The sequence below is a fragment of the Mustela nigripes genome, chromosome 1 (assembly GCF_022355385.1).
Source record: "Mustela nigripes isolate SB6536 chromosome 1, MUSNIG.SB6536, whole genome shotgun sequence".
NCBI classification, from domain to species: Eukaryota; Metazoa; Chordata; class Mammalia; order Carnivora; family Mustelidae; genus Mustela; species Mustela nigripes.
This window is the reverse complement of record NC_081557.1, coordinates 7,138,497-7,166,434: the sequence shown is the minus strand read 5'-3', so window position 1 is coordinate 7,166,434 and position 27,938 is coordinate 7,138,497. Positions and strand designations below refer to the sequence as shown.

At 58.9% G+C, this 27,938-nt stretch overlaps 1 protein-coding gene across 1 annotated transcript; it reads right to left on the bottom strand.

Annotated features, from left to right (window-relative positions):
* Window positions 1-4,140: 4,140 nt before the first annotated feature.
* Window positions 4,141-26,543, bottom strand: EHD1 (EH domain containing 1). Its single transcript, XM_059402013.1, has 6 exons — window positions 26,474-26,543; window positions 24,857-25,283; window positions 20,956-21,053; window positions 9,253-9,665; window positions 6,478-6,642; window positions 4,141-6,117 (listed from the first exon to the last, which is right to left on the bottom strand). Exons 1-6 carry the CDS (start codon window positions 26,499-26,501, stop codon window positions 5,593-5,595), a joined length of 1,656 nt encoding a protein of 551 aa, XP_059257996.1. The 5' UTR covers window positions 26,502-26,543; the 3' UTR covers window positions 4,141-5,592.
* Window positions 26,544-27,938: the final 1,395 nt, after the last annotated feature.

Genomic DNA, 27,938 nt, shown 5'->3' with positions numbered 1-27,938 from the left:
CTCCAGCCTCCACAAGCACCTGTCCTCCAGCCCTGAGCCCAGAAAGCTCTTGTACCCAGGGTTGCTTTGTCTCAGTACATCTGTCTCTGAGCTTAGGTCCTTGCCCCAGGGACCCCTGTTGTGGGCCAGCCCGGTGGGTGCTCAGCGGGTGAGTCTGAGCAGGAAACCCCCCACTACTTCCCTCTTCCCTACTGCCATCTCGTTCACTGCTTGTGTGAGGCCCACCCAGATGTGGCACCTGCTGCCCTCATAACCTCTTCTCCCCTCTCTTACCCAGTCCGCAAAGAGCAGATCTCCGGATTACACCTCACATTCCATTCCTGCGGTGCTTCTGAGCATCTCAAAGGGACTGCAGATCTGTTATCTCCGCCAGGAGGGGGTTATTATTTCCCTCCTGTAATAAATTAATACCTTGAGCCTGGGGAGGGGGGAGGGGGGCAGTGCCAGCTTGCCTCCTGACCCAGGCTGCAGGTCTCCGCCAGCGCCGGGGAGCAGGAGGGCAGTGTGTTGTGCCTTTATGCTGGGGACAGGAGTGAGGAAAGACCAAATGACAGTGGACTTGACATAGAACTTCTGCAAAGGGCCTTAGACGGTGTGACCTGGGCTTAGTGGGGGACAGAGGCCAGCCCAGATAAGGGGGTCCCAAATAAGGGGCAGGGAACCCTACTTCTCCTGCCCCCCCGGAGTATAGCCCTCTGGGGCTGTGAGAAGCAAGACAGGTTCCAGGGTCTCTCACATTGACAGCCACATCGTAGGCCTCCCCAGCCTGGTCTGTGGCTCCCCTTTCCCCCAAAGTCGAGAGAGAGGCAGCCCCATGGCTGAGGCTGAACCCTTCCCAGCCGTGCTCGGGAAGCCGCTCTAGCAGATGGTCCCACAGGGGTGACTAGAGTGCCAGACTGCACTGGCCCTTGGCCGCCCCGGAAGCAGTGACCCACTCCTGCCCTAGAGGACTGGGGAAAACTGAGAGGCTGGCTGTGGCCTCATACAGCCCTCCCTACTGTTGACAGGGCATGTGGTCTGCGGCCCCTCTCTTTCTGGGCCGTGGTCTCTGTGCACCAGGGAGAACTGCCCAGCTCAGGCCAGAGACGCAAAAGAAGACGGACCACCAATGGCTGCTGGAGCTTGTCTGTCCAGGAAGAGTGTGTGGTTGTCGCGGAGGCAGGGTGGTTGCTGTGTCCTGCTGCTCAGGCACTCGGGTTTAAGGGCACTGTCTGTCTGTAGGGGTGGCTTTTCGGGGAAGAGCTGATGGAGATGGTGCAGTGGGGGCCCCCCCACTCCCCAAGCTAGTCTTGGCAGCCCAGCATGCCCACTCCCCTGCCCTCCCCAGCACACCGGGGGTGTGTCCTTTGAAAAGTCCAAAGCTCCAAATGGGTGGACATATGGTGATTTCATCATCCTGGTTTTTCTTCCAAAAACCTTCTCTGTGCTGCTCCAACACACTACAGGGGCTCCCACGCTCCACAGCCGTGGTGGCCCCACGTGGTTTTATAATTACCAATCCCTCTGGGTGCACAGGAAGCCAGGCCCAGGAGCCCCTCGGCCACCACCCCCTGACCCACGGGCGCCACCCAGTCTGTGAGCCGCTTCAGGGAAGGGTGGGCCCTGCCTGCTTTGTTCTGGGACTTGGGTGGGGTGCTGGGCTTCCCCGCACCAACCCTTAACACCCCACCCCCGCACCAACCATAGCGGGTGGCTGGAGTAGGGCACCCCAGGGACCCAGCCTCAGTGAAGCCGGGGTCCCTGCATTTGGCACCGAAAGAAAACAGTCTCGGGAAGGGAGAGGCTGAGTTCTGCCAAGTGGTGGAGCTGGGATTCTAACTCCTGCCTGCCTGGCCTGAGCCCCACAGTAGAAGAATAGAAGAAATGCTCATTCTGGTGTGTTCTCATGTGGAGCATGAATGTGTGAAACAGCTGCCACGAGGGCACCTAGGTGGCTCAGCTGGCTGGGCGTCTGTCTACCTTGGCATGGGTCTTGATCTGGGTCCTGGGATGGAGCCAGCTCCCTGCTCAGCAGAGCTCCCTCTGCCCCTGCCCCTCCCCCTGCTCGTCCTCAAGCTCCCGAGCGCACGCTCTCTCTCTCTCTCTCTCTCAAATAAATAAGATATTTTAAAAAGGGGCACCTGGATGGCTCAGTCGGCTGGGTGTCTGTCTGCCTTTGGCTCAAGTCATGATCCCAGTGTTCTGGGATCGAGTCCCGCATAAGGCTCCTCGCTCAGCGGTGAGTCTGCTTCTCCCTCTGCCTGCCACTCCCCCTGCTTGTGCTCTCACACTGTTGCTCTTTCCAGCAAATAAATGTTTTAAAAATATTATAAGAAAACAGAGCTGCAGAGTGCAGCTTAGACAGGGGTGGCACCCATGGCTCCCTGGGTGCTGGACTGAGGTGCCCCTCATTCCAGGAGCTCTGGGGGCCGAGTGCAAGCAGCCCCCTGTTCCCCAGACTAGGCTCTGAAGAGGGGTCTTTTGCCCAGAATTCTGGCCAGCTGTGGGGTGGGGAGGAGGAAGAGATGTAGCACCGGTCCTCAGGAGGGTTGGCCACACTTGAACCTCAGCCTGGGAGAAGACACCCCACTCCTCCCAGCTATAAAACACAGACTAGGGGGGCGCCTGGGTGGCTCAGTGTCTCAGTGGCTCAGTGGGTTAAAGCCTTCAGCTCACATGATCCCAGAGTCCTGGGATCGAGCCCTGCATCGAGCTCTCTGCTCGACAGGGAGCCTGCTTCCTCCTCTCTCTCTGCCTGCCTCTCTGCCTACTTGTGATCTCTATCTGTCAAATAAATAAATCTTAAAAAAACAACAACAACACACACACAGACTAGGGACACAGGCTCTGAAGCAGCAGTGGGGCAGACAGCTGCCGGGGGCCTCTCCTCCAAGCCTCAGATGGGCAGCACCCCTGTGCAGTGTGGGCCATGGCTGGAGGCGGCCGAGCCCGCCAGCAGCGCCTCTCACCCACTTTCCGTAAGAACTTGGAAGTTTTGTTTTCTTTCTCTAGCAGCTCGAACAGCACGCTCTACCTCTTGGGTGACCCCTGGAAATTAAGGACTGTCCTGAGCCTTCAAGGCCCTGGGCCGGAGTGACCGCAATGGACCTTCCGTGTGGGGTTCTCAAACCTGAGTCTTTCACACAGACTTTGGGAGCACAGCGAGCTTTTCTTTTCTAAGATTTTATTTGTCAGAGAGAGAACACAAGCAGGGGGAGAGGGCAGGCAGAGGGAGAAGCAGACTTCCCACTGAACAGGGAGCTGGATGCGAGGCTCGATCCCAGGACCCCAGGACTATGACCTGAGCTGAAGGCAGACGCTCAGCCGACTAAGCCCCCCAGGCGCCCCATGAGCGATTCCTTTTTAAAGGCTGCTTCCGAGCGCTGGTAGTCTGCAGTCGGGCCAACCGGGCTGGAGTCCCCAGTTCTCCCCAGTCTCCGGTTCCTGGCAGTGAAATGGGAAAAAGCGATTTCCTGGGTCTTGGTGGTCAAGGCAAACCCTCGGAGTGGTACCGGGAGGGCCGGCGAGCCCCCGCTAGCTCGGCCACTGGCCATCAGACCAGACACCTGCCCTGTGGGCTGCGGCCCACAGCCTGGCCCTCAGAAGCCACGGGCACCTCTCTGTGACCTGCTTTTTGCTCCGGCTTGACCGGTGTCCACCCCAACCACATCTCGAGTGTTCTACCTTCCAGGGTGCGTTAGTTTCAACTGGCCACGGTTCCCTCTGGAACCAGCCCTTCCTAATTGTGTTTTTGTCGCTGGTGTGCCTGCTGGGCCTCAGGGTCTCCAAGCCACCCTGAGGCTAGCAAGCCACCCTGAGGCTAGCATGTAGACCAGTAAACCCCTGTCTAGGTGATCCCTCCTGGGGCCGAGCGCCCCGTGGCACCCCCAACTGCCTGAGGCTAGGGAGGGGCCCTAGCCCCTACTCCCGCTTAGCCTGCACCAGCACAAGGACCAGAGGCCATCAGCAGCATGGCAGGCCTCACTCTGTGCTGCCGAGCTGAGCATCCCGGGGAGGGGACCCCCCCCCCACTGCACCCCGGCAGGCTTGCCCAGCGGCCTCTGTGGGCGCCTCCACCCTCCTAATGCTCGTCTGGCGTCCCAGCAGGTGCTGTGTGGGGCGCAGGCCCCAGGGAGAGACAACTCAGCACCAAAAGCCAGCTTCAGTGCAAGTCAACTTGTTTTTTAATGCAAGGGGGAAAAAAAAAAGTCGTCTTCTGTTGCTTTTCCTTGCCATAGGCAGGTGGGCATGAGCTAGGGTCCCTCACGGCGACTTCCCAATCAGGAGGCTGCCGCGGCCCTCAGCGGATACTGCACACACCCGTGGGCTGAAGCCAGCGCAGGTAACTTAGACCCTGCGAGAGCCCAGGGAGCAGCCCTGGGGGGCTGGGGTCAGGGGGCGCAGAAGAGGTCCGACGGAGGAGTCCCTGAGACCTGGCCTGGGGGGGTGCCCGGTGGGACGTGTGCTCCCCTGCCCGTGGCTCCAGCAGGAAGCCAGTGAGTGGGGTGTGTCCTGGGTCTCCCCCACCATGGCTCTGCTGGGAGAGCCCGGCCAAGGCAAAGCTGAGAGGTGGCCTGCCCCGGCTGCTCTGCTCACTGCCTCCAGTCCCGTCCCTCAGTCCGGGGGGATTGATTCTGAGGGCATCCGAGACATCCGCTGCCCTGCTTTGCTCGAGGGGAGAATGGAGGAGCGGGAAGGGGCGGGTTGTCCCTGGTCTCTGATGTCTGGACCTGAGGCCCCGGGCGGGAGCACCAAGCCAGGCCAGACTCATGGAGGCCACCACCCATCCGAGGTGGGGGAGGAGGAACACCAGAATGTTCCAGGAGCATGAAAGGGAGAAGGAGGAAACACAAACCCTGGGGTCCCCAACAGGGTGTGCTCTCCAGGTCCCACGGCGCCTGGGTGGAGCTGCCCCTAGTTGGGAAGTTACTGGAAAATTCGGTCAAGTAGGAAAGGTGTCACTTCACAGAATAAAAGTAGCTTATGTTTTCCTGAGGGACGTTCTCACATCCCCCCTCATTCCCTGGAGCTCATAAAAATGGGAGCTGGGCTCGTTTCTGTGACTTTCAAGCTGGGGTGGGGGGATGTGAGAGCGGAGAGCAGGGCCCGCGCACGGGGGCTGCCCGGGAGGGCGAGGTGGAAGGCACCAGACCAGCTTATTCCGGGAGCGTGGGGAGGGGGCAGAGCCGGACAGGGAAGGAGCCACGCGCTCAGCAAAGCAGCCCTCAGCTTAGAAACCAGCGGGAATGCTGGGGTTCCTGTCTACACATGGCCCCGGGGTCCCCACAGCTGCTGGGGGGGGGGCGTGTGCTGTACAGTAGAGCCGGGGGCGGGGAGGACAGGGGCTCACGTGCGTGGGGCTGTCAGACGGAGGCGGCAAGAAAGAACGCTGCCTCTAACGTTATATATTAAAAATATCCATAGTTCTTGTGCACAAAATTCCATCATTCACATACAAGTACCACCCGCCTCCCTGCTGGGCCCGAGAACAGCCTGAAAAGAAAGATGGTGGTTTTCCTTCGCAAGAGCCGAGGAACCGCGGCTCAGTCTTTATGGCTCCTCCCCCCCCGGGGGGGCCGCGCTGGCGGTCGCGCTGGCGGTCACTCAGGGCGGTCACTCGTGCCTCCGCTTGGAGGGTGGGACCAGGTGTGGAGGCAGGTCCGCGGGCAGCTCGTGGCCCTCCAGCTTGACCTTGATGAGGTGGTTGGCCAGGGCAAACTCCTCGTCGTCCAGCAGCCCGTCCTTGTCCACATCGGCCAGCTTCCAGATCTTCCCCAGCACCGTGTTGGGCAGCTTGGACTTGACCATCTCCTTCTTGGCGTTGGCGCCCGTGATCTTGCCGTTGACAGGCGACAGGGTGTAGAAGATCTCGTCGTAGGTGGGCTTGTCCTTGCCCACCACCCACTCCACGTCGTCGATGCCCTCGCCGGCGCCCTCGCCGTAGCCGTGCCCGAAGGGCCCGTTCATGGTGCCGTCGAAGGCGCCGCCCTTCACGGCCTGGGAGGGCATCAGGGACTCCTCCTGCCGCACCATCACCATGAGCCGGGCGATGTCGTTGGCCAGCATGTCGTCCACCGTGTCCAGCAGCTTGGGCTTCAAGGCCTGGAACTTGCTGAAGTCCTGAGTCTGCAGGAGCTCCTGTGGTGGGCAGGGGAGGGGGGAAGGCCGGGTTAGGTCCCCGCAGATGCCAGGCCAGGCAAGAGCTGGGCCCAGGTCACGACCCCACCCTGGCTCGCCCCTCAGCTTTGGCTCTGGAGCTTGTAAGGTCAAAGTGGCAACAGCACCTTCCCTTGAGGGCTGGGGTGGGGGCAGGCGGGGGGGAGGGGGGTGCAGCGAGGGAGGAGCCCTGAGGGTGCTGGGAGGCTTGGTGCTCCGCCCTTCCCCCCACCGCTCAGGGTGAGTCACCACATTCCCCTCTGCGATGTCATGGCCCGCAGCGGGGTGCTGCCACTGAACTCGGGGGGCCCCTGTGTGGGAGGCCAAGTGGGGCAGCCATACCTGCATCTTGCGGAGGCTCGGGAAGTCCCCGGGGGAGATCTGATGCTCCCGCTCGATCTTCTGATAGATCTCTCCCAAGTTATTCACCAGCTCCTTCTTTTTGCTCTCTTTCCCAAACACATTGGGCATCTCCTTCTTGAGGGAGCTGATGATGTAGGCGTGGACCTGGAAAACAGGAAGGGACACCATGTCGGGAGGGGCCGGAGATGGGCTGCCCCAGGAGGCTGAGGTCACCAGGGACCGCCCGCAGCCGCCCAGGGCCCGTGCTCTCTGCGGCACCGGGCACACCCCCAGCTCCGCACCCCACAGCAGAGATACAGGACCTGCTGTCCCGCCATCCGCAAGCACACGTTGGGGGCCGCTGATGTCAAGGTCACAAAACCCCAACGCAGCCCGAGCTCTGCTCAGTTTATCACCCGGAATGAGTAAGTGTTAAGAAAAGCACATAAGCTGCTGCCCAGATGTTTTGAAGTTCCTCTAAGCTCGGTACCTTACTTCAACGTCTGCCAACGAAGGGCGGCACACCCGTCATTCCCCGCAGTGAGCTGGTAGCGTTGGCCGCCCTCCAAGGCCACGGGCTCTCGGATCCCACTGCCTTGCCAAGGAACGTCCAGGCATGAAGGGCTGCAGGCAGCCAGCCTCACCCTCCTATTCCCAGCCCTGGCAACTCGATCCCCTCAAAACCCCCCTATAAGCTGGACCCTGTGTGTCCCAGGCTGGGAGCCCCACCGGCTGAGAACAGCTCGAGGGAAGCAGGCCCGCCGCGGCAGGGCAGCCCCCGCTCTGCCCGTCACCGGCCCGTGCGGCTTGGCACGAAGAGCCACTCGCTCCAGGAAAGGGAAGCCGTCTGGAACCCACAGGTGCGGGACAAGATCGGAAGCCTTGGGGTTTTCCGGGCACGGTGACTCAGGGTGCCCACAGGCCAGGCGATTACACACCACTTGTCGGTGAATGGAGAGCCCGCCCGTCGTTCCCTCCCTGAAGAAGGCTGCGGGAGGGCACAGGTGGCCCCTCTGGTGGGGGATGGTGTGGGGGGTGCACTGGACAAAGAGGGAGGAGCTCTGCCCTTCCCTGCAGCCTGGAAATGGGAGGCCAGGAGCCAGCGACATGGATTTTCTCACTGGTTCCCTTCCCAGAACCACCCCCCTCCCTGGGAAGCTTCCAGAAGTGAGACATGTGGAAAACTGAGGGTTCCTGGATCCCCCAGAGCAGATCCTGCGACCTCACTGTGCAGACAGATCCCCAGATGGTTCAGTGATGCAGGGTGGGGCCCGAGAGCTTGTCCTTCTAGCACATTCCGGTGGGATCCACGAGCACTCTAGGTAACCAGTGTGGAGACCAGGACTGGTGGTAGGTGAACGTTGAGTTCTTTTTACTCAAGACAGTAAGCACCGGGGCGCCTGGGTGGCTCAGTGGGTTAATGCCTCTGCCTTCAGCTCGGGTCATGATCTCAGAGTCCTGGGATCAAGCCCCGCATCGGGTTCTCTGCTCAGTGGGGAGCCTGCTTCCTCCTCTCTCTCTGCCTGCCTCTCTGCCTACTTGGATCTCTGTCAAATAAATAAATAAAATCTTTAAAAAAAAAAAAAAAAAAAAAAAAAGACAGCGAGCACCAAAATGCCACCTGACTTCAGACCTTGTGATGGCGTGGCGCAGCCTGAGCCACTGTGTGGGGCCCCTGGTGGACACTCAAAAGCCAGAACTGCACACGTGCGGTGCGTTCCCAGAGCCAGGAGCCCGGGACTCAGGGTTCCTCTTGGTTTTCGCCGGAGGGGGCCTGCCACTGGAGAGGAGGCACCCCTCCTCGGTCCTTTACTGGGGAGCCTGGGGTGACTGTCTTACCAGCCACAGTACTGCCTTTGCCAAAGCCCTAACCCCCACAGAACCCCTTCCTACACCTCCAGAGCCCCGAGGCAGGTGTGAACACCCCTGCCCTCCACGGCCAAGTCGTCAGAGAAGCAGTGATGCTCAGGGTCCCCGTTGAAGCCGAGCTTGGAGCTCCATGGATCCAGGATCTGCGCATGTGCACAGAGGTGGCCGGGCTACATTGTGGGATATGTTCTGCCCCTCCGTGACCGAAGGGGCCTGCTGGTGGCATCCACCTCCATTCCCAGCCCCAGCCAGTCTCCCTGAAGTCTGTAGGCAAGTGTCGAGATTCTAGGCTTTTGGGCGATCCAGATGCGCCAGCAGAGGCCAGCGGGCCCTGTGCCTCCCCAGGGGGGCAGGATGGCTCACAAGACCACTGGGGACCAAGGCCACCCAGGGTTCTCCCTCGGCTGACAGGCTTGCCCCCCATCTCTCTGCTAGCTCCCTCCTGTCCTGGCATATGTACCCATGCCCACCCGCGGCCTCCCAGTGGCCACCTTCTGCGGCATCCCACGACAGGACAAACGACTGGGCCTGGCTTTACTCCACACATTCCACCTTCCTGATACGACTAGGGCGCGCTGGAAGTGCGTGTCAGTCCCCACTGTGTCCCCAGCAGCCCACCCGTGCGGAATGCTCGACAGGCCTGGGCGGGGATGCCGGTAAGACCTGCCCTCGCCTCCTCCCCACTTCCCAGGCTGCCCCTGGCCCAGCGCACCCCTCCTGATTAACGTCTGCATGCACCAGGAGGACTCAGTTGAGAAAGGGCCGCACCCATGGGTGCAGAGAGGACCCATTTAGACACAGGGCAGAGGTGCGGCAGTGGGTTACGGGGATGGGTCTCGGGCACCCCAAGAGCCATGGCAGCTCGATCCTGGGGCCCTCCCCAGCAGTCCCCCCCCACAAGTCTACCTTGGCCAGCCGCGCCCGCTTGATGAGGTCATTGAGCTTCCGGAGGGCAGCGTTGCGGGGCAGAGACTGGATGTCTTTGAAGAGGTCCTGCTCCTCCGCCTCAAAGAGCTTGCGATTGTCAGGGATGAGCAGCGGGTGGGACCAGAAGGAGCCGATGTAGACCCTGACCACCTCAGGAGTGTTGATGATCTTGCCCAGGGACCACATGAGGGCCCCGTAGACCCGCATCAGCTGCTGGGTCTCGATCTGGTCCGCCTTGTTCAGCACCACGCGGATCTTGTCCTCGTGGTTCTTGAGGGCCTTGATGACCTCGGAGAACTCGTCCGAGATGTCCAGCTTGTGGGCGTCGAAGAGCAGGATGATGCGGTCCACCCGCTCGGCGAACCACTCCAGCACGGCGGCAAAGTCGTACCCTGCGGGAAGAGCGGGCTGAGCTCGGGGGCACCGGGGGCCAGGCTGCTCTGAGGCTCTCCTCCCCGACTCGACCTGGGACTGCCCAGCCTGGGCTCATTTAAATCCCCACCGTGTCCGCACGGGGCCAGCACAGCACCCAGAGCGCAGGGCCTTGGGTCCCCCTATTTCTGTGTCCGCCCGGTGTGACCCTCGCCCACAGAGCACCTGGCACGGAGAGGTGCGCCACAGATAACGCAGAAGTCGTCACAAAATCCAGGGGTGCCTGGGTGGCTCAGCGCGTTAAGCGTCTGCTGGCGGCTCAGGTCCTGGGATCCAGCCCCGCGTCGGGCTCCCTGCTCGGCAGGCAGTTCCCCCCCTCCCAATACCTCCCCCCCACTGTCCTGCTTATCCTCACTCTTGCTGTCAAATAAATATATAAAATCTCAAAAGAAAGAAAAGAAGTCACGAAGTCTGAGCTCTAAGGCGGCAAGGACAAGGAGGGGAGCTCAGCACAGAGAATAAGAGAGACCCGGCTGCAGCCTGCCCGCGACATGCTCTTGTATGACAAGGACAGTAAGGAACAGCCGTAACACCTGCAGCTGCTACTTGCGGGGCACCCGTGCCGGCACCCCCTCCTCTAGGAACCTCAATTATTCTCCACAGCAGGGGCCGGCCAACAGCAGCTGGCCCATCACCTGCTCCGTATGTCGGAGTTTGACTGGGATATGGCCACATTCCTCCGGACCGTCTGTGGCTGCCCGGGTCTACAGCAGCAGAGTTCAGCTGTAGGACGGAGACCACAGGCCTACGGCCCAAACCATGAACTCTAGCCCATCTCTGCCGCCCAGATAAGCCTACGCAATGCTACGCATCACCACCCCCAGGTCTTCAACACTTCTCTAAAATGAGGTAGCTGGACTACATCAAGTCTAGCTCTCAACTCCAAGTCCCCCACCGTCCAGTGGAAGCCTCCTGGTGGACGTGGCCATCTGTAGCAGAAACTGCTCATTGGAGCTCTCCCTCGAATGACAGAATGGACCAGTTCTAGCTGACTTCTGGCCCGCTAGTTTAAGACCGCATCTCCTAGCCTCTCCTGCAGCAGACATGAACAAGGTTTCTAAGACCTTTGTCCTCTTTTCCCTTCCTAAGGAATGGAATGCAGATGTGATAGCAGGAGCAGGAGCAACCACCTTGAGTTCGGAGATGAAAGCTGAACGTTCAGGATGGCCTTGAACTGTTACTTTTCACGTAAACTAGCGGATATCTGATTTAAGCCAAAGGATTTTTGGGTCTCTGCAACAGCACTTTAACCTGTACCCTATTTCTTTTTTAAGATTTTATTTATTTATTTGACAGAGAGAAATCACAAGTAGATGGAGAGGCAGGCAGAGAGAGAGGGAGGGAAGTGGGCTTCCTGCTGAGCAGAGAGCCCGATGCAGGACTCGATCCCAGGACCCTCAGATCATGACCTGAGCCGAAGGCAGCGGCTTAACCCACTGAGCCACCCAGGCGCCCCAAACCTGTACCCTATTCCACAGCCACGTCTCTTCGAAATGTTTCCACTTCTTCCACTGCCCCCAGAAGGAGGGAGGTTCTATTTCTCATCTTGTATTTTTTTACTTGTAATATTTCTTTCTTTGAGAGAGAGAGAGCGCGCACGTGCGAGCACAAGCCAAAGGGAGAAGCAGACTCCCTGCTGAGCAGGGAGCCCAGCACGGGGCTCGATCCCTGGACCCTAGGATCCTGAACCGAGCTGAAGACAGACACGTACCGACTGAGCCACCCAGGCGCCCCTATTTCTCAACTTTTAGGAATAAAGATGAGAAGATGTAGGAAGACCACGTGACAACAATGGCCTAAGAGTCTTTGGGAAGCTTGGCTCAAAGCCCCCGAGCTACCATTTCCTCTCCGGGTGATTCTGGGCAAGCCTCCTTTGTCCCTGGGCTCCTGGTTCTTCACCCAATCCCCACACGCCATGTCCGACACAGGCCGGGCCTCTTAAGCAGCAGCAAACATACCCCAGAGCACAGTCGAGCTCCTGAAAGTAAGCTGGAGAAGCTGTTTCCCCAGAGAAGAGCCTGAGACCCCGGCCAGCTACGGCACCCCCACCCCGGTCCTGACAGCCGGCCCCAGGCTAGCATTGCCTGCACAACATGCTCGCCACCCTGAACACACTGGGATGTCGCCATGCGCTGTGTGGACTACAGGTTACAGAAAAGTACCAGGTAGAGGGAGGGAACAGAGAAAAAGGACAGAGTGACCGACGGTGCCATGAGGAGGGAGGGCAGCCCTCCCTGGCCCCAGGGGAACCTGCTCAGTAGGTCAGCAGGGAGGTATTCAGCTGCTCCGGGTCCTGCCAAGGCTCCTGGACTGAATGCAGGTCCCCAAATGGGCTCCTCAAGAGACGACTTCTACTCAGGCCAGAACCGGGACCCCACTGCCAGGGCTTTAAGATATACAGTTAACAGTGGGGCGTGCCGAGGGGTGAAGCATAAACATTCTGGCCACCAGGTCCCCCAGGTTCAAGTGCACTGCAGAACTGTATGCCCGAAGCCACAGCGTTCCAAGCCTCGCCCCACACTTAAGGACTCAGAAAGACCGTGGGCTCTTAACCAAGATAGACCTGGATTCGACTCGCAGCGCCAGGCACTGACTGAGACCTGCTGTCCCTCACTCCTGAGTTACGATTTCTCGATCTGTGGAATTCCAGAAACAATTCCTCCTTCTATGACTATAGAGCAGATGAGATCAGGTCACACACCCACACACGCACGCGCACGAGCGCGCACACATGCTCCCACAGGCAGGAGCGGCCGAGGGGCCTGGGCCAGCACTACCAGTCAGAACTGAGAGTCACCAAAGTTCAGCCTGGTCCTGGGGCCAGAGGCCAGCTTTCGTCCTCGGGGTGAGACTGAAACCTCAGGAAAACCTCAAATTCACTATTTCCGTTGACTTAGCACGCAGCCTCGCCACAGCTCCAGTGGGCAATCCGTGCCCCCGCCCAGTGTGCCAGGGAGACAGGCCACCCTGATCAGAAGCGGCCCCTCGACCAGCTGGAGTTTCCAAAGGGGGTCAGTGGGAAGGGAGGTGGACCAGGGCGGAGGGGGCAGGGGTGGGGGAGGGGGCAGTAAGGCCTCGGAGAATCTGAACTTGAGCCCAGGCAGGGCAGCCATTCGCCTACCCGAGGCCCATGCTGAGGGTCAGAAACAGCCGGACCACCGAACTGTCCGTGCCCAGAAGGTGTGAGGAGGCCTGGAGCCAGCACCACAGGCCACCGGGGGCAGAGGATGCGGCCCCCACGGCCCCGGACACCACGCGGTTGGCTCCGAGAGAAACTCCTGGCAGAAACCGCGAAGGGAGGGCAGAGCAGCAGGCTAGGGAGACTCAGGACTGAATGACGGCTCCCGCTCAGCAAAAACAAGGCCCAACTCCTGCCCTCACCACCCTGCCTGTCCTCAGACCTCCACACGCTGAACGAGCCCAGATTCGCACGGCTGGGGAGGCAGCGGCGCCAGAGGCGAGGTGCTGGAACCAGGGGTTCCCTGATGGGCCGGGCTCCAGGCCAAGTTCATTTTGGCCCAGGAGTCAGGACAGCGCAGAGGGAGCTGAGCTCAGCCCCCGGCCTCCACCCAATGTCCCCCGCTGGTAGGGGCCCAGAAAGACTCCAGGAATGACAGAGAGGAGGAGGGGGAGCAGCCATCTCTGAATCGTGGCGCCCGAGTCGCCACGGGAAGAGCCAAGAACTCCAAGTGCTCCCTCCTGCCCGCCCCCCCCCCAAGCCCCGTTATCCGCCAACACCTGAAGCTGGAGCCAACAGAGCTAAGTCCATTTTTTTTTTGTGCAGGTGAATGAAATTTCCTGTTTATTATGAAAAATGCTCCAAGTTTTGGGGCGGGAGACATGGTGCCTGGCCAAGTACGTCCACGGGTCACGAAAAGGGTCACGGCACTTAGGCACATGGGACGTCATCACAGCTGTATGACCGCGCACAACCACGTGGCTGCAGCCTCTGCCACGCCCACCCGGCACCCATCTGTCCACCAAACCCTCACTCTGGCCTGATGGATGGTGTCTCCAGGGCTGGACCCACAGCAGCAGCAGCACCAAAGCCTCAATGGAGGCCAGTGCCCCCACCGTAGGCATCACCCAAGGCGGTGAGCCTCCAGGCTTCGGGACACACGAGGGGTCAGCCTCGGCCCCAGGACGCATTGGGCCCCTGAATCCACAGTGTGAGGAAAAGCCGGTGCCGTCTCTGATAAGGGGCAAGCCCTCGCACAGAAAGCTCTGGGACTTAGGAAAAATTTTAAAATAAGCCGGGCACAAAGGGACCAACGCTGCACGATTCCATGCATCCAACGTCCGCAGACACAGAAAGGAGAGCTGAGGGGGCCGGGGACTGCAGCGAGGGGGCCGGAGAACGAGTGGTTAACGGGGTGCTGTTTCTGTCTGGAAGACGGAGAAGTCGGAAAGGCAGATGGTGGGGACCGTCACACAACGCCACGAACGTACTCGATGCCACCGAACCGTGCACCGAGAAGGGTTATTACTGCGGTCAGTCTCAGCGCACAGGCACAGACCTGGGGACCCGGGAAGAGGGGACAAAGAAGAGTCGCTTGTGCCCTCGGGGCAACCTGGCTGAGGGCTGGGCTCGGCCTCGGGAAGCAAGCACACAGGGCCACGCGAACAGGACATCCAAACGTGCCGCCCGTCTCCGCTCTGTCCTCACCCGGCCTCGTCTGGGCCCCTCGGGCTCCTCACCAGGTCTGCCGTCCTGACAAGTGTCCCGCTCCCCGCCACGGGCACAGAGGTGAAAGAAAGGAAGTTGTGACAGGTCCTCGCCCTCTCCTGGCGCCCTCCAAATACAGGTAGTTCCAGCAGCTAGGGGAAAAGCTGCTTCATACATTCCAAGTTTCTAGAACATCAACAATAGAGGGCTTGTCTGCAAACGACTTTTGTTTCCTGCCATTCAAGCTGCGTGGGCCTTGGTATTTCTTGCCGTGGCTCCCACCACACACGTTTCCAACCGGTGCTGGGCACGGGAGAGGGGGCGCAGGACAGCAGGGGGACGATGAAGGAGATGAGAGAGAACCAACGTGGTGGCCGAGATTCCTCTGGCGGGCACTCTCTTCCGGGAAGGACTTTCCTGGTGTCACTCAGCGGCGAGGAGAAAGGGGCCTCCCCACTCCTAGGTATTTACCCAAGAGAAATTAAGAAACTGAACTCCATGGGGCGCCTGGGGGACTCAGTATGTTAAAGCCTCTGCCTTGGGCTCAGGTCATGATCCCAGGACCCTGGGATCAAGCCCCACATCGGACTCTCTGCTCAGTGGGGAGTCTGCTTCCTCCTCTCTCTCTCTGCCTGCCTCTCTGCCTACTTGTGATCTCTCTGTCAAAAAAATAAATAAATAAAATCTAAAAAAAAAAAGAAAGAAAGAAAGAAAGAAAGAAAGAAAGAAAGAAAGAAAGAAAGAAAGAAACTGAACTCCACACTGTACTATGCAAATGTCTGTAGGAACTTTATTCAAAAGGGCCCCCAATTGGAAACGCCAAGGCTCTTCGGCAGGTGAATGGATCAGGCATGAGGTACACAGGAGGAATGATGGGTCAATGTTCTCAAACATGACGAACACCCCCAAGCATGGAAGACTTGTACCGGGCATTCTAGAGAAGGCAAACCCTCACGGATAAGTATCAGGTCCGTTGATACTGCCGGGGACCAGAGGGGATTATGAAGGGGAGCAGGGAACTTTCCAGGCTGATGGAAAGACCAGACGCTGATCATGGCGATGGTTACGCAAATGCTTCCTTGAGCTGCGCGCCTAACAAGGGCGAAGACCTCAGTAGCTAGGACTGGGAAATGGGCAAAGGGCGGGGAAGGACCGATGGCCTCTGCAATCAGGCAGGCACTTGAATCCAGAGCCCTCTACTCCGCAAGCAGCTGTGTGACTCCAGCAGGCCGTGGCCCCTCTCGGAGCCCACTTCTCCGTCTGTGACGCGGGGATGTCCCGTCTCTAACACGTGGGGCTGCTGTGGGCACCGAAGTGGTGCCTGGTGGCCTGTAAGCGCTGGTAAATGTTTGTTCTCATTTACACCCAGGAACTGTATTTCGGGCTCAAGGAGTGCAGACTCAGAGGGCTGTGTGGGCAATGATCACCTCTCATGCTCAAAGAATGCCCCGTACCACCAAATATAAACAGAACATTCACAGGCGCCCGGGCCAGCTGCCAGCTCACAGCCCCCCGAAGCCAGCAGGTGCCGGGCGCCGGCTGGTCCCACTCCTCCGCAGCCAGCGGCCCACGCCCCTCGGCAGAGCTGCTGCATTCCCACCAAAGGCTGGGCCAAAAGCTGTCCGGGGACCAGAGTGGGGGTGGGGCGAGAGGGAGGCCTGGAGGCGGCCAGGGGGCCAGGAAGGGAAACTCCGGCTGAGTCAGTGCTTCCCTAGCCTCTGGACTCCTCAGGGTGTTAGTCAGAGAAAGGTCTTTCTAATCAAAGTCTGGGAATTCCTGGATTTTTTGGACATCTGTTTGTAATTAGCTGACGCTGCCTAAACATGTCACTGAGCATGAGATACTAGGGCAAGGGGCCAGCACACGGGCTGCAGGAACTCCCCAGGGTCCCTGGCTCAAGTACGGAGCTGGGGCCCGAACCTTCCGACCTCATCCACTCTGTGCGCATGCCGAATCCAAGAAGGGTGCAGCGCGTGGCCTAGCCAGAGGCTTGCAGGCCATGTCATGGAGCAGTCTACGGACTGCAGAGAACCCCGACCTCGAAGGAGGGCCTTTAGGGATGGGGCAGCTCTGGAGGCAGTCGCAAGGGTCAGCAGGAACAGGGGGCTGCCCACAGCGCGGGCCCCCTCAGAGTCAGAGGACTTCAGGTCTGCCCCTGGAAGGCCCTACCTGCCTACTGGGGCGGTTTCCAGGCTTGGAGGGAGCCTGGGAACCAGGGGTCAGTCAGTAGGAGGGCCAGTGAGAAGCCAGCCCTGGCCAGGGGTCCTACACCCATCCGCAGAGGGTCTGGGGCGGGGAGGTGATCCTGGCTAGAGCCTGAGAACAGGGAAAAGGAAGAAGAGACCAGCATGGTTGTTCCAAGCCCTGGACCTCGGGTCCATTTGTAAACTAGGAGTCTGACTTCAGGCTGGGAGAGAACTGTCAGGAGAGCTCAGAAGCCCCGCAACGTCACCACCCAACAGGTCAAAGACATGCCCGATCTGGGCTCTAAGTGCTGTTGTAGGCCGGGCTGGCGTGTGCCCTCTCCGTAACGGGGTGGCGGGTGGCTGGGGGGGCTGGGGGGCGGGAGCACTGCTCCTGCTGGGCCCACAGACACACACCTGCCCGTGCAGCCTTGTGCGAACGACTTAACCTTCCCAAGCCTCAGCCTCCTCGTCTGGAAGGCAGCAGGGCTTCCCCATGTGTAGCTGTGTGACAGCTAAGGGGCGCCGGCTCACTCCGAGGCATTGGTACAGACCACATACAAAACGGCGGGCCCAAGGCTGGCCAGGTGTCAGCTTCCAAACCCAAGCTGAAGGAACACTTCCCTGCGGACACAACTCACGTGAGGGAAATCAGGGCACAAAAGTGACAATACCCAGCTCACAGCCACAAGGTGACGATGGCAGGGAGTGCCCCGGCCAGGCCCCTAACCCCCAGGCTCGGGCCTCCGCCTGAGTGCACCTGCCCCCCACAACCCCGGGACCCACTGTGGGAAATCCCTGCTCTGGCTTGTGACTGCGCAGGCACAGGCGGGAGCCTGGGAGCGAAGGGCGCCCGCCCCACCAGGCCCCGGATGCTCTTTGGAATGCCCTTTATCAGTCACATGGCACTCAAGAACGAATGTTGTCCCCACAAATCACCTTTCTCTGCTGACACAGGAGAATGTTTTATCTTTAAAGTCACTCGGATTATGTGCACCTGGATGGCTCAGTTAGTTAAACGACTGCCTTCAGCTCATGTCATGATCCTGGAGTCTGGGTATCGAGTCCCACATCAGGCTCCCTGCTTGGCAGAGTCTGCTTCTCTCTCCGACCCTCTCTCTTCTCAAGCATGCTCTCTCTCTCAAATAAATAAAATCTTTAAAAAAAAAAAATGTCCCTCCAATTAGCACACCAGGGAAGTGCAGCTTGAGACCCCCACGGAGGCCCCTTCTTCCTTGAGTAACTCTTGGGAGTCTCTTGCAGAGCCTGGCCTATATCCTGACTGCTCTGGGCCTACACAGCCCCTGTGTTATCTTTCCAGAAGGTATTTCCTCACACATTAGGGACCACAGGAAAAAGGGGAAGAAGCCAGGAGGGGCCTGGCAGATACGGTGGGAAATGGACATAAATGTAATTAACAACTCTAATGCAAAAGAACCTTGTTTCCAGGGAACAAGATCCGCAGACCAGAGAACTGCACGCTGCTTGCCCAGGACCCGTGTTTTCTGCTGGTCCTATCTTGCTGAGAGGGAAACACCTGCTTTCCATGCTGTCAGCAAAGGGAGCAGACAGGAGAGCTGGCCGCGGAGCCTGGAACGCACTGCCCTCCTCTGACTTCCTCTGCTGGACAGGGCCACACGGGACCTTTGCAAAGACTGGTGGGTGGGGCCTCTGAGCAGACGGCGACTCCTTTCCCTGTCCAGCTAGCGGCCACCTCCCTCGAAGACCACAGGCAGCACCGCGGAGAGGTAATGCGCGATGGTCTCTCTCTGGCTGATAAAACACTCACACCAAACATATTGCAGAGCAAATCCCAACTTAGTAACTTTTAGTAAAAGAAACCAAGACACCTTGGGTCCTGGAGGGAAAGAACTGTCCAGTAAAATCAGTTTGATCTCGCTATTTCACAAAAGGAAGCCCTGCTCCAATCAGATTAAACCCCACTCCACCTTCCTGCCCACCATGGGGTGGGGGAGCAGCTGCCCCAGGACAGAGAGGGGTCAAGTCTCACACCTGGAGGGGGGCAGAGGCAAGCAGGGGAGAGCCCTGGCGTCCCCTGCTGGCTTCCTCTGCTGAGAATCTGCCACCTGCACAGACAACTTGAGGGTGGAAATCGCCCTGCACACCTCATGTCCCCCCCCAAACACCTCCCCCATCACATGCACCCTATGTCCACAGATCCACCCCCAGACAGCCCAGGGAGGCGCCGCCGTGGGGCCCATCCCAGAGAGAGAAGGTCTAGACACCGCTGCCCACCATTTGCCGACCAGGAAAGGAGGCCAGGGGCAGAAGGCGCATCCCAGCAGAGAGGGCAGGGTGCCCAGAGCAGCCAGACCTACCCTCCCAACCCATCAGCCTGCTGGGCTCCCTGGACCCAGGCTGATGTGTCAAAGACACACCCCCCCACCCCCCCGCTGCAGGGGCACGCCACAGCACTGGGGGAAAACAGTGGTCCCCGGGGTCATAAGGGTCACAAGAACCCCGTACCCTTTCCTGCAAATGCCTGAACTCCCAGCTCTGAAGGTCACAGTGAACACAGCCTGAGATGTTAAGCCTCTTTTTGTAAGCTACGGTCCCTATCCCGGCCCCTATCCGAAGACCTGCACGCATCGACTGACCCCTGGGCTGGGAGCGTTGTGCGCAGCACAGAGGCGGCTTAGTTCTCTACCCCATGGCCCCAGTTACAAGTAGGCCCCATGCCTACTCTTCCAGATCATTCTGAAGATACCACTAGGGAGCCTCCAACGAGGTCCCTCTAGGATAACTCAGGCTGGAAGTAAACAGAGGATAAATCCCTCCTTGTGGGTCTTTCTCTTGAATGCTTACCAAGCATTTTCTTAAAACCAGCTTGGAACAAGAGCAGTAAGAAAGGAAAAACAGCCTTGCTCTTTTATTTTTAAAGGTTTTTTTTTTAAGATTTTACTTATTTATTTGAGAGAGCGAGCAAGAGCACAAAGGTGGGGGAGGGCAGAGGGAGGAACAGACTCCCCGCTGGGCAGGGAGCCTGAAGCAGGACTCAATCCTGGGATGCAGAGGATCCTGACCTGAGCCAAAGGCAGACACTTAACTAACTGAGCCACCCACACGCCCCGTATTATTTCTTTAAGTAATCTCTACACCCAACGTAGGACTCGAACTCACAACCCTGAGATCAAGAGTGCGCCTCCAACTGAGCCAGCCAGGAGCCCCAGCCCTTGCCTTTTCAGAAGGGGTCCCAAAGCTGCTCCCTTGAACTCCCAGGACTGTCTTTCTCACTGGGGTGCAGAAAAGAGCTTAAAACAGACTGAGAGACAGAGCAGTTTCAGGGAGCTCTGAGATAAGCCCTTACTGGCAGAGGCCCACAGCCTGGATTTAAAAAAAAAAAAAAAAGAGAGAGAGAAGCAAGGCTTCTCAACACCAAGAACAGGGCCCCCACCCCCTGGGAGCCACAGCAGACATAAACATCCCCCAAACGCCAGGTCACCAGGTCGCTGGCTTCAAATGCAAACTTCACCAAAACTGGGCAGCTCAGAGGGGAAGGGCCATGGGGAATGATTTGCAAGTAAATGATACACAAATCTGGTCGCTTCTCCCCCACCCGTGGTCTGAGCCTGATTTTTCCTTTCCCCATCTGCAACTGTAGGCTCTGCTCCTGGCCTGCCCCCGTGCAAACCGCCAGAAAGCATTCAGGCCCCGAGGCTCCCCGCCCCTCCACAAAAAGGAGCCGCAGCAGAAACAGAGCCCAGCTCAGGTTCATCCTGAACCGATCTTCAGGAAAGCGTGGCAAAGTCAAGACAGGAGCCGACACAAGCAGGGGCTAGCTGCCCCGGCACTCAGCCCAAAAACCTTCCAGCGTGCACAGCCCCTGGGGAGGCTTCTGACTGCCAACCCCCAAGCAAACTAAACCCTTTTCCACGAGCCCCCAAACGTTTAACAAACCCCTGCAGCTTCTCCTGTTGGCCGGCCTGCTAGAGTCAAGTGCTCGCTCACAGACCTGCTAGGCTTACCAGGAATTCAGACGGCTTAGCCTTTACACCCCAACTAAGGTGAGGAAGTCCTAGGGGAGCAATGATGCTGGCTGGGGGACCTGGAGCCCGGACACAGAGTGACTTCCCGTGACCTCACAGCCAGCCCAAGGTGCCATCTCGCCAGCCTGCCCATCTCCCAGCATGCCCCAGGGGCTGGAAAGCACGAGAGTCATAAGATTGGCTGTGCTTGCCCCCAGACAGCTCTCTGTAACTTCGGCCCGGGAGCCAAGGGAGAGAGTAACTCCTGCCCCGTCAGGGCTCAGCACGCCGAGCAGACACCTGGCCGATGTCAGATGGGTTCTCACTTGGGCTGGGAGGGACCTCAGGGGCAGCACTGGTCCGGGTCCCAGACCGCAGATGGAAGGCACCCTGGGCTGTGTCAGAGCCTGTTTACCTCTGCTGATGCGCTGCTTCTCTCCAGACAGGATCCCGGGAGTGTCGATGATGCTGATGCTGTCCAGGACCGGGTTGGGCAGCTGGGCACACATGAACCTGCAGGGGAGCGAGAGCCAGAGGGGACATGTCAAGACTCAGCTCTCGCTGCTCTAAAAGTGACGGGGCTTTCTGTGCACCTTCCTCTCCACCTCTGCCTTCTTTTCCCAGACCAAGGAGTTTAAAGGAGTTTCTAGCGTATCCGGGGTGGCCACTGAACTCTGTACTGTCTTTTTTAAAAAAGATTTTATTTTATTTTATGAGAGTGCAAGTGAAAGCGCACGAGCAGGGGGGAGGAGCAGAGGGAGAGAGAGAGAGAGAGAGAACCAGACTCCCCGCTGGGACACTGACTGAGCCACCCAGGCGCCCGCCCCTCCACTCCGTGGTGTCTTAACTGAGAACCCAACCAGCAGCCAATCTGGCCTGCCTCAGCATTTCCCTCACATTAGCTTTTCCCCCAGGGTTCAAGAGTTCAGCTTTCAAGTTGCTGATGTGTTAGTGCAAACTGCACGAGCCTGAGTCACCATTCCATTCCAGAAGGGAAACATAAAGGTGACAGTAGGAGTTAGTAAATTTCCTCACACCCGGAAGGTGGGGAGAGGCTTCCTTACTGCTGCCGGGACCAGCCGACCCCTCCACCCAGCTGCTTGGATGAAGGGATGGCAGGGGGCGGCCAGTAAAAGCTGGGGGATGCGTGGGCTGGTTGGCGGGACAGGGAGTCTGGACCGGGAGTCTGGACCCCATTCTCTGAAAGCCGGAGCAGGCTGGAGGAGGGACAAATTTAAGCCGCAGAGAGGTTGGCAACTCCTGGGCCAGGGCCTAACCGTGTGTGCCCAAGTTCCCACTAAGCACAGAACAGCCCAGAACAGCAAGAGGCTGTCCCAACTGATATCAGAGATTCTTTACTGGACACAGAAAAAGCTCCTTTAAAAACCTCTGAAAAAGACATTGTGAGCAAAGAAAATACTGACCCTTTGTCTGTAGGATGCAGGCTTAAAGCTGCCTTTCCAACTGTGGGGAGGAATCCGAGCTGATAAGGTTCTCCTTTTTCGCCCTCCCCCCTCCTACCCCCAAGTGACCAGTGGCCAGGCCTGGGGCAGACCGCCAGGGCGAGGGGTGGTGTCTGCAGGCACAGCGGGGCAGAACCAGCTGACCCTCAGACCTTGGACCCGGTGACTCCCCCTGCCAGCAGCAGCGCACGCCCTGATTATCGGTGCGCCAGCCCTGGGGATCCTGCTGGGGAAGGGTCAAGGAGAGAAGCCCCCATTAAAAGAACCAAAAGTAGAACTGGCTGGAGTGGTGACATTACACAGCACCGCCTTTAAAGGAGACCTGAGAGTAAGGGAATGGGTAAGACCCGGAAGTGAGCTGTCCCGAGGAGCCCTGGGAGCCTGGTGGGAAACAAGAAAGGGAGCAAGCAGTACAGACAGAGGCTTCATCTCCCACCAGCAAGGACACACCGACTGCATCTCACCCCACAAGTGGCTGGTGGCAGCCACACAGTGAGTTTTCATAGGCTGCTCGTAGGATACCTTGCCTGCAGCCTGCCTCGGTCTGCTCCGTTGGATTTTAGTCTTAGAGCAGACACTTAATGGTGAAAAGGGCAGAAAGTCAAGTTCATGACTCAATAGGTCTCTTTAAGCTGCTGGGAGAGGCTGTGTCAGCCAGAGAAGAGCCCCCTTTGTATGGCCTGGCTGGCCGGCTGGCGCGGCTGGCGCTCCTCCGTGCACTCCACAGGCTGACACAGCTTGGGGCCTCTAATCCAGGGCAAACCCGTGCCCCACCTCCTCCCCACCCCTGGGCTGATAAGGACACTTAGTGATCAAGAACCCTCTGGAGATCAAGTGGCAAGAGGAAAATAAGGGGCACCTGGGACTCGTCAGCGGAGCCTGAGACTCGATCGCAGGGGCAGGGGTTCAACCCCATATTAGGTGTGGAGCCTACTTAAATTAAAAAAAAAAAAAAAAAAAAAGGGAAATCAAAGTGTGCTTCTTGAATCCCGAGGCACCAACATCATCAGAGTGTCTGTCCTGGACCCAGCATCCCTGACCTGTGTTTTTTTCCCAGGCAGAAGCAGCAGTAGGCAGTGACCGGACACATGAAGGCCAGTCAGCCAGCTGGCCCTACAGTAAGCTACCCCGGTGAGCTCAGTAAATCAGCAGAGCCCTCTAAGCGGGCACGGAGATTGGGGGGTGTGTGTGTGCCCAGATGAGTCTATGATCCCATCTGACTGAAATTTTAGGTCTCCAACTTCAGAAACACGTCGCATACTCCATTTCTCCTTTCAAAAGCTGTCTGCTCTCACACTCAGAAGTGGAGGCCCAAGGACCCAAGGCGCAGCACCCCTCCTTCTAGCTTCCCATAGTTGTGTGTGAAAGTCAAGACCTAATAATGCTTGGAATTCCCAGCACAGCAGCCAAACTACGCACAACGCCGTCCGGTGCCCACCAGCTAACAGTCCCGGCCAATCGCGGGTCCACTGGCGCAGTAATTCCGGGACACAGCGATTCTCCAGATCAAGGTGAAGAGGGCCGTGCCTCTCACTCAAAGGGCTCTACACAGCTCCGGCCGTGACACACAAATGCCAACAGCCATAAAACAGGAGGCCAGGCTTAAATGCCCGAAAGGGGCAAAACAACGTAATATGAGTCTGCCTGTCTTCTCAAAGTCAGCTCTGTGCAGAGAGGTAGGCTGGCCACTGGCCTGGATCGGGAGCAAGCTGGTTCACCCTGTGCGGCTGGACAGTGTCTGGAAAGGAATGTGATCACACAGGGTGGAGACCTGGAAGGCAAGAGTCAAGGATTCTTTCCTAGGCTCTTCCCTGACACACACTTTGAAAGGCATGTGCAGTCACTCCTTGAATGGGGGGTGGCAGGAAGGGCAGATCTGTGAAGTCCTTTGGTATGTCCCTGGGGGTAGGGGTGGGGACGGGGATGTTAGAACCACTGACAAGCGCCTTTGAGTTCCTTTAGAGAAGAGTGAACTTGGCTGTTGGACACCACAGAAAATCAATGTGTTTCCTTCCCAGCAGCATGAGGGTTAGACTCTTGGAGGATGACCTGTATCACGAAGAAGCAAGATTTCCTCCGTCTAACTGGGGAAACTGAGGCCCAAACAGGTTAAGGTACCTCCTAGTGAGGGAGTCAGGGCCTGGATCTCATTCGTGGGCTCCCAGTGCTATAGACAGGCTGCTTCCTGAAACCCTTAAGAGAGCACAGGCCCTGTGGAGCTGCCCCCCAGGGGGAGTGTTCACACTCCATCTGTCTGCTACCTCGTGGGCGGCCCCCAAACTCAGCAGGCCACAGCAGATCCTCCTTGTCCCTCCCACACAAAACCAGCGGTCCCCAGGGAAGCACAGCATAGCACAGCACAGCAGCAAAGGGAATGACTAAAGTTTCACATATTTTTCCAGGACACTTATGCAGCAGCCACTTGAAGGAAGAGGGGAGGACAGGGACTGGTTTGAATGAATTCGGTGCATCCAGCCTGGGACTAACTACACTGGGAGGAGGTGGAGACAAGAATCTCTCACCTCCCCAACTCTGACCCCGGTTCTGAGGAGAGTGGGGCTGGGATCTGCGGGACGGTGCGGGAGTTAAACTGATAACCTGGAAAATTCTGGGGTGACCGAAGCGGGGGAGGGGGCGGCGATACCCACCGCCAGACCTCCCGGTGGGTTTCTCGTGCGAAGCGGCAGGGGCCCCGGTCCCAGGGAGCGGTCGCAGAGGGGCTCGCTGGGGCCTCGGAGACAAAGGACGATGGGGTGGGGGGCGGGCCACGACCACAGTACGGCCGGGACCCGAGTGCGGCCGCCCCCGGGGGTTCCCCACCGCCCCCCTCTCCCCGGCGCCAGGGGCGGGTACCTGTTGAGGAAGGCGTTGCCGAAGGCGTTGAGCTTGCGGAAGGGACGCCGCGGGTCGACCACCAGCGCGTTGCCCGGCACCACGCCCTCGGTGGGGCCGTGCATGACCGCGATAAAGGAGTCGGTGGTGGGCTCGGGCCCGATGCGCATTCCCGGGAAGTCCTGCTCGATCAGGTGCCGGATGAAGGTGGTCTTGCCCGTGCTGTACTGGCCCACGAGGAGCACCATGGGCTTGTTGTCGAAGTCCGCGTCCTCCAGCGCGGGCGAGTGGAACTCGTGGAAGCGGTAGTGCTCCTCCAGGGGCAGCAGCTTCTGCGCGTACAGCTGCCGCAGCCCCTCGGCCACCGTCTGGAAGAGCTCCGGCTCCTTCTTGCGGCGGGCATCTTTGCTGACCCAGCTAAACATGCTGGCGGGAACGGGGCTGGTTGCTGCGGGGCAGAGCGGCGGCTGAGAGCGGGGCGAGGGCGCGGAGCCGAGGCGGGGCCCGGCCGGCCGGCGGAGGGGCGGCGGGGCAGGGGGCGGGGAGCGGCCCGTACTGCGCAGGCGCACTGCACGGCCCGCGGAGCGTCCTCTGCGGAGTGGGGCGCGCGCCTCGCCGAGCCGCCTTTATAGGGCCGGACCCCATGCTCGGGCGCGCGCACCGCCGCCGCCGCAGCCGCCGCCGCAGCGCCGAGCCGCGGAGAAAAGGGCAGGGGAGGAAGGAGCCCCGCCCGCGAACTCCGCGCCACGTCCACCCCTCCCCCGCCTCCCATTGGCCTATTCCAAATATCGCGAGCGCCGCTCGCTCTGCTCCCCGCCCCTGGCCCGGCTGCCGTGGCAACCGCACCTGTTTTCGCCCCTCCCTCGGTGGGGCCGCGCACGCGAGTGCTGCGGTTGGGACGGCGGGAGGAGAGAGTCGGGCGCGAAGAGGTCCCGGAGCCTACGGGCCTTCGAACGTCCGCGAGACGCTCAGTTAGACACCCGGGTCCCCGGCTGCGCGGCCCACCCGCAGTTCCCCCACGAACGGTCCTCCCTCCCCCGCTGGCTCGGAATCCCCGGCAGTAGCGGCGGACCCCCGGGGAAGGGGCGGCCCGCGCCTCCCGTCGGAGCCGCCCTTCCCCGCCGCCTCCCCGCCCCTGCTTCCCTGATACTACTTCGCACCCTTCTTGATCTGCTTTGGGAGAGGGAGAGAGAGAGGTGGTAGGGGAGGCGGGCTGGTGAAGAGGGAAAGGGGAGTGGGGAGGGAGGCAGAGGCCCCTGGGGAAGATCCGACTGGCCGCAAGACGCCTGAGCTCCCCGCAGGCCGGTGGCGCTGGGGCTTGGAAGAGGCCCGCGGCAGTGGAGGACACAAAGGGCACTGGACATGTGGGGGAGACGAGATGGCCTCTCCGCAAAGGCTGCCTCTGCGGGAGGAGGGGTGGGGGTACGAAGGAAGTGGAGGCCCTCTGGCCCGAGTTTTGAGGAAGTGAAATCGGAAATTCCCTATGTGGGGAGGAGGCGAAATGTGGGGCAACAATGAAATCTTGTGGGAAACTTAGGGGAAATTAAAAAAACCCAAATACTTCTGCTTTCCTCTCAGGGTCACCAACAGTTACCCTCTTTTACCTCTGGCCCGGGGGTCCCCCCCCCCCCACCTTACCAGTTCCTGGCTGTTCCATTACGCTCATTCCCCCGCCATCATTCCTGGCCACACATCGGCCCCCTTGGCTGGCCAGGCTGGTGAGAATCTTCAGCGGGTGATGTCAGAGCTGTGGGGCCGGTGATTGTTAGGTAACCGGTATCCGGACACCGAAGTGGAGGGGGAGGGGTGGTGGCACAGCGGGGGGGGGGGGCGGGTTGGCAGGGACTCCTAGGTAGATCTGAAATGCATGCAAGAGCTTGAAGACCTCATGTCCAACCTTCTCGCTTCTGGGAGGTGTGGAATGGAGGCAGGAACTCAAGTCTGAGAATGAGCAGAGTTCTTAAGTGGGCTGGGTCAAGTGGGAGCCAGAAGGGGCAAAGTGGAGGGGGAGGGGAGGCCTCCGTGTCTTCTGAAGAAAGAAAATCTTCCCTCCATCGCCTCCCTGTTGGAGAGCCCTGTCTGGACTCTCAAGCCCATGACTTTTATTTGCTTTTATTTGGGGTTTCATTAGCATTCTTTTCATCAATACCAGTAAACCAGAAGCCACAAGACTCTTTTCTTGGTGGCCTGCTCAAAAGAACATATTGAGAACTCCTAAGCAGGGCTGTCACCAGAGGCTGTGTGCCAGCTGGTGATGGGGAACCTTGGGTGGGCCCAGTCCAGACTTCCTGGGCCAGCCTTTTCTAAGGACTTGCCTCCTCCATGGCGCTTTGAGGGGTCCACCCCGGAGATGCAGTTTCTGGACTGTTCCAGGGAAGGGCTCGGGGCTGAGGCTCCTGAAAGAGGCGGTTGTTCAGTGGCCTGAATGAGGCTTCTAGAAGGCCCCTCTCGGCAGGGTTCACACTGACCCGCCAGGGTCCTCACATCTCCCCAGAGTCCTCTATGCTGGGAATAGCCAGCCCAATAAAACTGAAAACAACAAAATGTTCCTGGGTTATTTATACATGAAACTCCAGCCCCCTGTTTGTTCTATAGGGCCCTTGACTTTCTCCAAGGAACACAAAGGACTGGAAGAAGGGGTCTCTCCCTCAGTGGGGCTCCAGGGGGGCGGAAATTAGTTTCCCGAAATTCATGGAGTTGGCGCTTGGATCCTGGGCAGCTTCCTGATCTAGTAATTCCCAGATTGTGAAAAAGTCCTAACTCTCTTTTTGTATTTGAAGCCCTGTGGATTCTATTTGGTGGGAGTTTTGTAAATCATTAAGTGAAACATTTCACTTTTGGTTTCTCTGTTTCACTTTCTGTCTGTCTTTGCCCAGGGCTGTGACAAAAGACTAAGGAAGAGTTCAACTATTTTCCTTTTTCCGTGGAAATGAGGCCCATCCCCCACTCCTAGTGTTTCCTTCGTTCAAATTCACCAACGCACACCTGCCCAACCAGGCCTTGTTCTCTAGGTCTCCCCAGAGAAAAGGCTTATCTGCTTCCCCTGGAGGTGATCTGCTCCATCCCGTAATGGCCTGGTCTGCAGAAGATTCTACGTACAAGG

Bases quoted from the DNA above. Each gene is read 5' to 3' on its own strand.
- EHD1 (XM_059402013.1), bottom strand. From the start codon at position 26,501: ATGAGCGTAATGGAACAGCCAGGAACTG. The intron at 9,666-20,955 runs GTAAACAGGCTC...CTCTTCCCGCAG, and splicing joins GAAGCAGCGCATCAGCAGAG to GGTACGACTTTGCCGCCGTG. The intron at 6,643-9,252 runs GTAGACTTGTGG...CCTGTTTTCCAG, and splicing joins AGCGGGCGCGGCTGGCCAAG to GTCCACGCCTACATCATCAG.